Source organism: Mobula hypostoma, chromosome 1 (assembly GCF_963921235.1).
Source record: "Mobula hypostoma chromosome 1, sMobHyp1.1, whole genome shotgun sequence".
NCBI lineage: Eukaryota > Metazoa > Chordata > Chondrichthyes > Myliobatiformes > Myliobatidae > Mobula > Mobula hypostoma.
The window spans coordinates 90,283,050-90,296,352 of NC_086097.1; the positions used below are offsets into that span (position 1 = coordinate 90,283,050).

At 44.1% G+C, this 13,303-nt stretch overlaps 1 protein-coding gene across 3 annotated transcripts in view; it reads left to right on the forward strand.

Annotated features, from left to right (window-relative positions):
* The window catches only part of bub1bb (BUB1 mitotic checkpoint serine/threonine kinase Bb), a 74,583-nt gene that overhangs the window by 21,240 nt on the left and 40,040 nt on the right, over nt 1-13,303 (forward strand). For all 3 annotated transcript variants that reach the window (XM_063052513.1, XM_063052519.1, XM_063052522.1), the window contains exons 10-11: nt 2,763-2,869; nt 4,212-4,447. In XM_063052513.1, the coding sequence (XP_062908583.1) occupies nt 2,763-2,869; nt 4,212-4,447 (343 nt within the window). The remainder of the gene's footprint in view (nt 1-2,762; nt 2,870-4,211; nt 4,448-13,303) is intronic.

Genomic DNA, 13,303 nt, shown 5'->3' on the forward strand with positions numbered 1-13,303 from the left:
TGGTTTGTTCACTTGAGAAATTCAACTTTAGTCACTAGTATTCCCCAGATTTTCCATTTCGACTTTCCTTCTCTGACAAGAATTCTTTTTTTTATAAGGTCATTTCCCTTCTTGCTACTTTAGAGTTGCATCCAGACTTAAAACATTATAGCAAACCTTACGTGAACATTGTATTATAGTAAGATTATACTAAGCTTTGAGTGAAGAAGCTGTTATTTGACCAAGGCAATAACTGACATACTTGTTTTGTGGTTTGCTGAGGGAATGAAAATTTACCAACTACTGGTCATCCAGTGGCATTTTGAGAATTTTGATGTATTGAAAGCTCTGCAATACTGTTGTTCTTAATGCTTCAAATATGTTGCAGAAGGAATCTTTAATAGGTTGGACTGGCATTCAATCTTCACCAACTGTCCCTCTGCACACATCCTCTCCCTCCCCTGGCCTGCTGATAAATGACCATCATCAGTACCTTTTTGCCTACAGTGCTATCCTGCTTTAAGTATATTACAATAGAGAATGAGTATGAAGCAATGTTATATAAATTAACTGAAAAGACCATCTCATGTCCACTTTAGATTTTATTTTCTTTCCCAACATGCTACTCAAACCAAGGCAAATCTACAGTCTATCCTGTTGGCAGAAAACTTACTGTGGTGTCACACCTCTGCCTCCACTTAATGAGTTATCAACAAGACTACTGATTTGTCCCATAACCTTTTAATAATGTGGAGATTAGCTTGTACAACATAAGCAATTGAGTCAATACTGTCTGGCTTTGTTTCTTACTTTGAATTTACTGATGCCTTATCCCTGTAGAATGTGCTGGATTTGCAAGAGTCAACAGAGGAACCTTGCACTTCGGGCTGTGAATTGCCTTGCAGTTGTGTTATTCAGCTGAATTGCTGGGCATTTAAAATAGCAGTCTATCAATTGCTGTGGGTGCAAAGGCAAAAATCTTTCTGATGATCTGTACTTGTGACCTACAAAACTAGAGTTCTAGATGAGCCCTGAACCCCATTGTGCTCTGGTTTGTTTTGTCCGTGAACGGGTTCATTTCCAAAATGATGCATGCCTCCTTCATTTCTGTGTAAATTGTTTCCTGCCACATTTCCACATTCTGCAGAGGACTGACAGTTGGAGAATAAAACCTATTGACTCTTGAGGCTTGTTGTATAGTGCAGCAAGAGTGCTTCTGGAGTCAGAGTTGTAGAGAGTATCTGTGGAGTCCTACCTGTAATTCCACTGATAAGACTATTTTAGTTCCATTCTCCAGCACCTCCAAAAAGATAATTTTCCTCTGTGCTTCACAGTTTGGCTACTGAGGGCTTGGCTCTTGAAGCCTTCCATGTGGTGAAGTGAACAAAAGAGCAGCATTTCAGAAAATAGTAGCAAGGCTAAACCATTTCTGGGTATGCTGTCACCTCTCCATTGTTTTCAAACCCATTCAGGGAGACATTTGGCTCAGGGGCATCTTACCTTGATTCTGGCAGCAGTCCAGAGTTTTAACTCAGACCAGCCACATGTGCTGCAGACTTCATCTGCTATTGCATGTTTACGATAGCATTCCAAGTTTGTCTGTTGGAGCCGTTATTATGTTGCAGAGCTGAACACTAGTGTAACATCCTTTTGCAGTGGAGAAGATCACAGATTAAAGGTGGCTTATTTGCTCTGATTTGGAAGTCTCAGCATAAGGAGTAACAGTTTTTGGGCAAATGAGAAAGCACTGGATGCAAATGTCAAATCAGCACAACTGATTCTTGCTTCTGAACTACCAACACTCTTGGCTTCCTTGTGCCTTTTGGTGTTCAGATCGTCAAGGTGTTAAAGCCTAATGTGGCTCTCTTCATGTGCTAAATAGTATTTGTGTAATGAGGGCTTAAGGTGTTGTAAATGCATCTTATTATTTCTTGTTATTTGTGGTAATATTACTTTGTGTGCACTTGTCTGAATGCTACTGGTACCATGTAACCCAGTACCACCTGTGGCATGGTCGGGTGGTCGGCGACTAAATCGGCTCCTCCACCAGGCTTGCCTGGTGAGGGGGGTGGCTAGACACCCTGCAGGACAAAAAACAAGACCTGTCAAAGGGCGGACGAACCCTCTCGTAGGGTCAATGGCCATTTAGCAAACACGTGCCGTGAAGCACGGAAAGGGCATCCCTTGCATCGAAGCTTAGTCTGGCCACTCACTGCAACAGAACTTCCCCCAGCCGTCTTGGACCCCACCATGCCACTGGCTCCAGTAGGGGAAGTTGAGAGGGTGGGTCTGGACCTATACAACCCTACTCATCTAAAATCTATTCACGCACACGCTGATCCTTTCTGAGAAGTGGGGTATCCCCACTAACTGACTGAAAGGATCCATCATCATCCTATGGGATAGATAGCCAGAGACTTTGTGTGTGAGTTTTATATACTGTGTTTTACGCCTTGGTCTGGAGAAACATTGTTTCATTGGCAGTATATATTTATATGTGGAATGACAATAGTCTTGAACTTGAACTTCACCTGCAGAAAATGATCAATCTGTCCAATCCATATCAGATCCACCAGTGCTATTACACGAGCTGTGTTATTTTAAAAAAAATCATGTTATAGCTCTAGCTGGAAAAATTGGAGGTCCTGCACAGCACTATTTTAGTACTTATGCATAGTGAAAGGATTGCTAACTGTCTGTTTGGTGGCAAATGGCATAGTAATTAATGAAACCCAATAGCTTCAACTGTCCTTTTGCCAACTCTACCTTGTATTTGTTTCCAGAACAGGAGCAAAAGTTGTTGAAGTTAAAAAAGGAAAAGGAGGAGATGGAGCATTTAATCCACATGACAGAAATGAGAATGAAAGAACAGCAAGAGCGTCTCCAACAGGTTTGTCCACTGTCATAAGAATTACAATTTTTTTTTACAGTTCTTATTATGACTAATGAGAGGTGAAATAACGTGTAGCTACATTTGTTAACTTATATTAGCTTGTTATCATTCAGCATTCTCCAAACCTGATCTTATAAAATTTAGACTGCCTGAAGGTATTAAATCTCTGGATTATTGCGTACCATTTTATCAAGTTAAGTTTAGTTTTACCTATATTTAAAACTAATCGCAGCCACTCTATCCCAGCAACCTCTTGCAAAATGACTGTTGTGCATAGTTTGCCTTGTTAGGCAACAACAGCTTTTAATGTCTCTATTTAAACAAGATGTCATTAATATGAAGGCAATTGCATTGAAAAATGTGGCAGAACACAGACGACAAAAATTACGTTCCCTTTTAAACGTGGTGTAGAAAAACACATCGTGCATGAAAGTCTAATCTGTACTATATTTTATTCTCTTGATCAGAGAAAGCCCCCTTGAATCCATTTTGACCAACAATACCTACTTTTGTTTTGGACACCTTGTCCATTTATCAGTATACCTACAATATGGGATATTTAATGTATCAGGAGTGAATGATCCATTCTCATTGGAAAGTATTCCTGATGCTGTTTTCTATTAATTCAAGCAAGTAATCTAGTTCTTATCAGAATCAGGTTTATTATTACTGGCATGTGTCGTGAAATTTGTTAACCATGAGTATTTCTTCACTTGGCTGTGTCCATAACACAAGAATTGCATGCATTTTTTCTAAGATATTTCATTCTCTGTGATACTTGAATTTATGTATACTCCATTAGCACCTTAAAACAGTTTTAGGTTTCAAATATAAATTTGTAGTAATGAAATTACTTTATGCTATGATATCAGAGGTGAGGTAGATCGAATTTTTCAGGGAATCGCTTCTGAACATTGTAGGACTGGGTTTGATTACTCAGTTCATGATTTGATATTATGAAGAACATTAAAATGGTGTTTATTTTAATACTTGCTCCATTATGAACCAGGAACCTTTTGTGTTGCTGAGCAATATTCCTAAAATGCCAAAGTGGTGTGCTGGAAGGCTGGAGGAGGCATCATTAATGATAATGTATGCTATGTCAACCTGTGCAGTCCACCAGTGTGCTTGTTGTGGGAAGGCTGGTCAAATGAATTTTAGATTTAAGAACTTGGCACCATAGTACCTGAGCACATAATTAATTGAAATCATTATATGATCCAGATACTTTGTTTGGGATTAGGTTGACTTCCATAACGCAGCATGACTTTCTGTCTAAAAAGTAATTGGTTAAATGCCGTATTTAAATTAAGTACATTCACTTTGTTTTTCTTCAAAGAACAAATCGGATCTTCAAATCCAGGTACCAAGAAATATGTCTATATTGGCTGAACAACCCCAGTCCTCCTCCACAGATAAAAATGTTTTATCTGAAATTTCCTACTCTGCAAGTCTTCATCCTAACTTTCAGAACCAAGCCGCTGATAACACAGCGAATTCGGGGCCTGTTGCCTGGGAATGTAATGCACAGCCCAGCGTATTGGAAAGAAGAACTGAGGATTCTTGCAAAGATGGGTCAGTATTTACTCTTTGGTGCTCTTTTCATCCTGAAGTCAGCAGTTGTAATTATTTTTACTTTGTTTTCATCTACATAATCTTGTATTCTCCCACAGCTCTGCATTAAGGAGTTTGAGTTGGAACTGGATGAACTCTGGATCATCCGAAGAGGCTGAAGGGCTGACAGATAGGACATGTAGGGAGGTAGTTGCGTTCAAAGTGCAGGACACAGGAGAATAGGTGACAGTCAGGAATGGGAAAGGGATTAAGGAGCCTGTGCAGAGTACCTCTGTGGCCATTCTCCTCAACAGCAGGTATACCAGCTTGGATGCTGTCAGGTGGATGGCCTAACAGAGGAAAGTCACAGTGATCGGATATCTGGCACTAAGCCTGCCTCCGTGATTCAGCAGTGAAAGCTGGGGGGGTGGCAGGTGGGGGAAGAAGAGGCATGCTTTGGTGATAGGGGATTGGTTAGATAGAGGAATGGACAGAGTGTTCTGTCGGCAAGAATAAGATTCCCGGATGGTATGTTACCTTGCAGGTGCTAGGGTCCGGGATATCTTGACTCCTCAGTTGGCTAAGTGGGGGGCGGGGGGGGGGGGAATGAACAGAAGTGGGAGCTAGAAGTCATGGTGTATGTAGGTACCAATGACATGGATAAGATGAGTGACGAGGTTCAGCATAGGTGTTAAGTCCTAAGTTAAAGGGTAGGACCTCCAGGGTTGTGATCTCAGGATTGCTACTTGTGCCATGTGCTAGTGAGGCCAGAACTAGAAAGATTACAGTTTAATACGTGGCTAAGGAGTTGGTTTGGGAAGGAGGGCGTAAGATTTTGGATAACTGGGCTCTCTTCCTGGGAAGGTGGGACCAGTACAGAAGGGACGCTTTGCATCTGAACTGGAGGGGAACTATTATCCTAGCAGGAAGGTTTATTAATGTTGCACAGTGGGGTTTAAACAAGAGTTGCAGGGGGATGGGAACCAGACTGCCAGAACAGATAGTAGAGAGGTTGTGGAGGCAGATGTTGGTAAAACCTCAGACAAAGTTGGCAATCAGAAGATTGAGCATGGTGTGACTAGTGTTCTGAGCTGCATATATTTCAATGCAAGTATAGGAAAGGAGAATAATGGTGCGGAAGTTGAGGTAGATGGTTTACAACCAAAGACAATGTGCAATGAGGAGAGGCTGTTGATGGGGCAAAATTGCAGTCAGTAGGATGAGTTGCAACATAAAAGGCGGACAAAATCAAAAAGGTTGAATACAGGACTGAAGATGTTATAGAAACATAGAAACATAGAAAATAGGTGCAGGAGTAGGCCATTCGGCCCTTCGAGCCTGCACCGCCATTTATTATGATCATGGCTGATCATCCAACTCAGAACCCAGCCTTCCCTCCATACCCCCTGACCCCTGTAGCCACAAGGGCCATATCTAACTTCCTTTTAAACATAGCTAATGAACTGGCCTCAACAGTTTGCTGTGGCAGAGAATTCCACAGATTCACCACTCTCTGTGTGAAGAAGTTTTTCCTAACCTCGGTCCTAAAAGGCTTCCCCTCTATCCTCAAACTGTGACCCCTCATTCTAGACCTCCCCAACATCGGGAACAATCTTCCCGCATCTAGCCTGTCCAATCCCTTTAGGATCTTATACGTTTCAATCAGATCCCCCCTCAATCTTCTAAATTCCAACGAGTACAAGCCCAGTTCATCCAGTCTTTCTTCATATGAAAGACCTGCCATCCCAGGAATCAATCTGGTGAACCTTCTTTGTACTCCCTCTATGGCAAAGATGTCTTTCCTCAGATTAGGGGACCAAAACTGCACACAATACTCCAGGTGTGGTCTCACCAAGGCCTTGTACAACTGCAGTAGTACCTCCCTGCTCCTGTACGCGAATCCTCTCGCTATAAATGCCAGCATACCGTTCGCCTTTTTCACCGCCTGCTGTACCTGCATGCCCATTTTCAATGACTGGTGTATAATGACACCCAGGTCTCGTTGCACCTCCCCTTTTCCTAATCGGCCACCATTCAGATAATAATCTGTTTTCCTATTTTTGCCACCAAAGTGGATAACTTCACATTTATCCACATTAAATTGCATCTGCCATGAGTTTGCCCACTCACCCAACCTATCCAAGTCACCCTGCATCCTCTTAGCATCCTCCTCACTGCTAACACTGCCACCCAGCTTCGTGTCATCCGCAAACTTGGAGATGCTGCATTTAATTCCCTCATCCAAGTCATTAATATATATTGTAAACAACTGGGGTCCCAGCACTGAGCCTTGCGGTACCCCACTAGTCACCGCCTGCCATTCTGAAAAGGTCCCGTTTATTCCCACTCTTTGCTTCCTGTCTGCTAACCAATTCTCCACCCACACCAATACCTTACCCCCAATACCGTGTGCTTTAAGTTTGCACACTAATCTCCTGTGTGGGACCTTGTCAAAAGCCTTTTGAAAATCCAAATATACCACATCCACTGGTTCTCCCCTATCCACTCTACTAGTTACATCCTCAAAAAATTCTATGAGATTCGTCAGACATGATTTTCCTTTCACAAATCCATGCTGACTTTGTCCGATCATTTCACCGCTTTCCAAATGTGCTGTTATCACATACTTGATAACTGACTCCAGCAGTTTCCCCACCACCGACGTTAGGCTAACCGGCCTATAATTCCCCGGTTTCTCTCTCCCTCCTTTTTTAAAAAGTGGGGTTACATTTGCCACCCTCCAATCCTCAGGAACTAGTCCAGAATCTAACGAGTTTTGAAAAATTATCACTAATGCATCCACTATTTCTTGGGCCACTTCCTTAAGCACTCTGGGATGCAGACCATCTGGCCCTGGGGATTTATCTGCCTTCAATCCCTTCAATTTACCTAACACCACTTCCCTACTAACATGTATTTCGCTCAGTTCCTCCATCTCACTGGACCCTCTGTCCCTTACTATTTCTGGAAGATTATTTATGTCCTCCTTAGTGAAGACAGAACCAAAGTAATTATTCAATTGGTCTGCCATGTCCTTGCTCCCCATAATCAATTCACCTGTTTCTGTTTGCAGGGGACCTACATTTGTCTTTATCAGTCTTTTCCTTTTTACATATCTATAAAAGCTTTTACAGTCCGTTTTTATGTTCTCTGCCAGTTTTCTCTCATAATCTTTTTTCCCCTTCCTAATTAAGCCCTTTGTCCTCCTCTGCTGAACTCTGAATTTCTCCCAGTCCTCAGGTGAGCCACTTTCTCTGGCTAATTTGTATGCTACTTCTTTGGAATTGATACTATCCCTAATTTCTCTTGTCAGCCACGGGTGCACTACCTTCCTTGATTTATTCTTTTGCCAAACTGGGATGAACAATTGTTGTAGTTCATCCATGCAACCTTTAAATGCCTGCCATTGCATATCCACCGTCAATCCTTGAAGTGTCATTTGCCAGTCTATCTTAGCTAATTCACGTCTCATACCTTCAAAGTTACCCCTCTTTAAGTTCAGAACCTTTGTTTCTGAATTAACTACGTCACTCTCCATGTTAATGAAGAATTCCACCATATTATGGTCACTCTTACCCAAGGGGCCTCTCACGACAAGATCGCTAATTAACCCTTCCTCATTGCTCAAAACCCAGTCCAGAATAGCCTGCTCTCTAGTCGGTTCCTCGACATGTTGGTTCAAAAAACCATCCCGCATACATTCCAAGAAATCCTCTTCCTCAGCACCTTTACCAATTTGGTTCACCCAGTCTACATGTAGATTGAAGTCACCCATTATAACTGCTGTTCCTTTATTGCACACATTTCTAATTTCCTGTTTAATACCATCTCCGACCTCACTACTACTGTTAGGTGGCCTGTACACAACTCCCACCAGCGTCTTCTGCCCCTTAGTGTTACGCAGCTCTACCCATATCGATTCCACATCTTCCCGGCTTATGTCCTTCCTTTCTATTGCGTTAATCTCTTTTTTAACCAGCAACGCCACCCCACCTCCCCTTCCTTCATGTCTATCCCTCCTGAATATTGAATATCCCTGAACGTTGAGCTCCCATCCCTGGTCACCCTGGAGCCATGTCTCTGTGATCCCAACTATATCATAATCATTAATAACAATCTGCACTTTCAATTCATCCACCTTATTACGAATGCTCCTTGCATTGACACATAAAGCCTTCAGGCGCTCATTTACAACTCTCTTAGCCCTTTTTAATGCTTGCCCTGGATTTGTCGGCCTGCCACTTTTACTTTTCCCCTTTGTACTTTTTGCTTCTACGCTCACTTTACACCCCTCTGTCTCTCTGCACTGGTTCCCATCCCTCTGTTGTGAACTAACCTCCTCACACCTAGCCGCTTTAATTTGATTCCCACCCCCCAACCATTCTAGTTTAAAGTCACCTCAGTAGCCCCCGCTAATCTCCCTGCCAGGATATTGGTCCCCCTAGGATTTAAGTGTAACCCGTCCTTTTTGTACAGGTCACACCTGCGCCAAAAGAGGTCCCAATGATCCAAAAACTTGAATCCCTGCCCCCTGCTCCAATCCCTCAGCCACGCATTTATCCTCCACCTCATCGCATTCCTACTCTCACTGTCGCGTGGCACAGGCAGTAATCCCGAGATTACTACCTTTGCGGTCCTTTTTCTCAACTCCCTTCCTAGCTCCCTATATTCTTCTTTCAGGACCTCATCCCTTTTCCTACCTATGTCATTGGTACCTATATGTACCAGGACCTCTGGCTCTTCACCCTCCCACTTCAGGATATCTTGGACACGATCAGAAATATCCCGGACCCTGGCACCAGGGAGGCAAACTACCATCCGAGTCTCTGGACTGCGTCCACAGAATCGCCTATCTGACCCCCTTACTATCGAGTCCCCTATCACAACTGCCCTCCTCTTCCTTGCCCTACCCTTCTGAGCTACAGGGCCAGACTCTGTGCCGGAGGCAGGGCCACTGTCGCTTCCCCCGGGTAAGCTGTCCCCCCCCAACAGTACTCAAACAGGAGTACCTGTTGTTAAGGGGCACAGCCGCCGGGGTACTCCCCATCACCTGCCTTTTCCCCTTCCCCCTCCTAACCGTGACCCACTTGTCTGCCTCCCGTGGCCCCGGCGTGACCACCTGCCTTCCACTCCTCTCTATCACCTCCTCGCTCTCCCTGACCAGACGAAGGTCATCGAGCTGCAGCTCCAGTTCCGTAACGCGGTCCCTTAGGAGCTGCATCTCGATGCACTTGGCGCAGATGTAGACGTCCCGGAGGCTTGGAGACTCCAGGGCCTCCCACATCCGACACCGAGAACAGCAAACTGCCCTCACAGTCATAATGCCCCTCTCCTCAAATAGCAACAGAAAATGAATGTCAAACCTTCCTCGCCTCGCCCGCTTCCGCCTAAGCCCGGTGAGCCGAAGCCCTTAAGTCTTCACTCTGCTCCCGGCTCACTCCGCTGCCCGCTCTCTGAGGCTCTGTTCCTTTTAAATCTGCCGCGCTGCACTGCCCAACGTCACACGCCTGCGCAGTCCCGCCTCTCAGAAAGCCGTTGGAGAAAAAAAATAACGAAAATTTCAAAAATCTCTTTCTCGGCACTCCCACTCAGACTCTCAGACTCCTTCTTCGAATCAAATCCGAAGCAGGATGTCTGCCCTTTTAAATCTGCCGCGCTGCACTGCCCGACGTCACACGCCATATTTGAATGTGTGCTGTATATGGAATAAGGTAGATGAACTTGCAGCACTGTTGTAGGCATCACTGAATCATGGCTGAAAGAAGATTGATGTCCAAGGATACACATTGTATCAGAAGGACAGGTAGGAAGGCAGAGGAGGTGGTGTTGCTCTGGTGGTTTAAAAAAAAAAAAATGAAATTTAATCATTAGAAAGGTGACATAGGTTTGGGAGGTGTTGAATCATTGTGGATAGAGCTAATGAACTACAAGGGTAAAAAGACCCCGAGGATTTGTATACAGACCCCGAAACAATAAGGATGTGTTATACAAATTACAATCGGAGATAGCAAATGCATGCCAAAAAAGGGCAATGTTACAATAGTCATGGGAGACTTCAGTATGCAGGTAGATTGGGAAAATCAAGTTGGTGCTGGATTCCAGGAAGGGTCTAGAGTGCCTATGAGATGGCTTCTTAGAGCAGCTTGTGGTTGAGCCCATGAGAAGATCAGCTATTCTGGATTAGGTGTTGTGCAATGAACCATAATTAATTAGTCCTTGAGGTAAAGGAACCCCTAGGGTCCAGAGTTCATAATATGATTGAATTCACCCTGAAATTTGAGAAGATGAAGCTAAAGTCAGATGTATTAGTATTACAGTGGAGTGAAGGGAATTATAGAGGCATGAGAGAGGAGTTGGCTAGAATTGATTGGAAAAGAACACAGGCAGGGATGATGGCAGAGCAGGTGGAATTTCTGGAAGCAATTTAGAAGGCACAGGGTATATACATCCTAAGGGGAAGAGGTATTCTAAAGGAAAGTTGACGTAAGTGTGGCTAACATGGCCGCGCCGCTGTGTTTGGCTGCTTGTCGTCGCCTGTTGCTGTTCTTGTTTGTCCTGGCTCTGTTCGTGTCTCTGTGTATATATGATGTGCAAGCCACTATTGTCTTCGATTGTCAAACACTACTGAATATTCAAGCCTCTGTCCTGGACTTATTCACTCGGGATTTTGGACAAAGAAGCTTTCACCACTCTCTATTTTCCCAACTACCTGAAGGTATATGGGTTCGTCCCTGCGGCTACTACCGTAGGAGGTGGAGTAAACGTGCAAGCACCTCAGTTAAGCTGAGGAATCTTGCCCGCTCTCGCTCAGCACCGGTCTACCTTTTGCAGCTCAACGATGTTGGACCCGGTCAGCCACGTCGCTCCATTCCTCGGCGCTCCCCTGAGACCAGATACGCCTTTCTCCGACCGATTGTCCCAGACACAGATCTGGATGCCAGACTGCTGCCCTGCGGGCTCCCCGCCAGGCCATTTGTGAAGTGCAGTGGAGTAGTCTTTTAGAACCTCCGCCCTCTGGCGAGGGAGCCATTGTTGGATTATACTGCTATCCCAGTCAAAATGGCTCTGATCAACGCAAAATCCTTGTCCAATAAGACTTTTATTCTCAATGACTTTTTCACCGCCAAAGGATTGGATTTCTTACTGGTGACAGAAACCTGGTTAAGCACTGGTGAGCTTGCTCCACTTGTTGAACTCTGTCCAGATGATTGTAACTTTTTTAGCACACCTAGACCCTCCGGACGTGGAGGGGGTCTAGCCGCTGTGTTTAAGAATTGCTACCTACTGAACTCTGATTATTTCCCCAGCTTCGAGGTGCAATTAATTAAAGTGGGCCTGGTCAATCCCATCTTAATTGCTCTTGTGTATCATCCACCAAAAATACACAAAGATCTTATCACTCAATTTGCGGACTTCCCCTCAAATACTATGCCCAACTTAGATCGAGTTCTGATTCTTGGAGGCTTTAATATTCATGTTTGCTGTCCCACTAAGCTTCTCATAAGTGATTTTATGCATCTGCTTGAGTCTTTTAATCTTGCTTTGCTTATCACCGGACCCACTCACATGCTAGGCCACACACTTGGCCTGGTCTTATCGCCTGGTTTTCCGATCTGCAATGTGCAAATAATTGATGCGTGTCTCTCGGATTATAGTGCTGTTATGTTTGATGCTTCTCTGCCTTTTTCCCCTACTAAATTTCATCTTCCTGCATGTTGCTCTCGTTACGTTAACTCTTCGACTGCCAGTAAGTTCTGAGGCTCTCGTAGCTGCTCCTAATACCTGCACTATTGAGGCTTCTCCTCCCCATCTCAGCACTGAGGAACTTATTTAATACCACCTGCTCTTCTATTCTGAATACTGTTGCTCCCCTTAAATTGAAAATGCCTAAGCCTAAAGGTCTGCCTTGGCTTAATGACACCACCGGAACCCTGAGGAGGGAGTGCAGAATATCCAAACGAAAGTGGAAGGAAGCGTGATAAGCTTCAAATTTCCTTCGAAATTTTGAGATGCAATCTTCACAAATATCAGGATGTAGTTATGGTTGCGAGAACAAAATACTTTTCTGACCTAATTTCTCACAACTCTCATAATCCCAAGGTCTTATTTAGTACCATAAATTCTGTCATTTGTCCTGCCCCCGGTATTAGTTTAGATGTGTCCCCTGCTAAGTGCGAAGAATTTTTAAAATTCTTCATTAGCAAAGTTGAAGACATTAGAATGAACATTCCCCCCACCCCACCCGTGACCTAACTGTCTCACTGGTCTGTTCATCTAAACTGGACTGTTTCCAACCCATCACGCTACCCTTCCTTACAAAGATTGTTTCCACCATGAAACCTGCAACCTGCCCTCTTGACATTATCCCCACTGCCCTCTTGACATTATCCCCACTGCCCTCCTGACATTATCCCCACTGCCCTCCTGAAGGATGTCTTTGACATAGCCGGTCCCAGCATCCTCTCTATTATCAACAACTCTCTGGCCACTGGTACCGTTCCAACCTGCTTCAAGCGCATCGTGGTCCAGCCCCTCCTTACCTAGTAACTTAGACCCTTCTTACCTAGTAACTACAGACCTATCTCTAAACTTCCATTCCTGTCAAAGGTTCTCAAAAAGGTTACTAGAAACATAGAAAACCTACAGCACAATACAGGCCCTTCGGCCCACAATGCTGTGCTGAACATGTACTTACTTTAGAAATTACCTAGGGTTACCCATAGCCCTCTATTTTTTTAAGCTCCATATACCTATCCAGGAGCCTCTTAAAACACCTTATTGTATCTGTCTCCACCCAAAACAACATCTTGGAAAGATTTCAGTCAGGTTTTAAGGCTTATTATAGCACCGAGTCTGCCCTGCTGAAAGTGTACAATG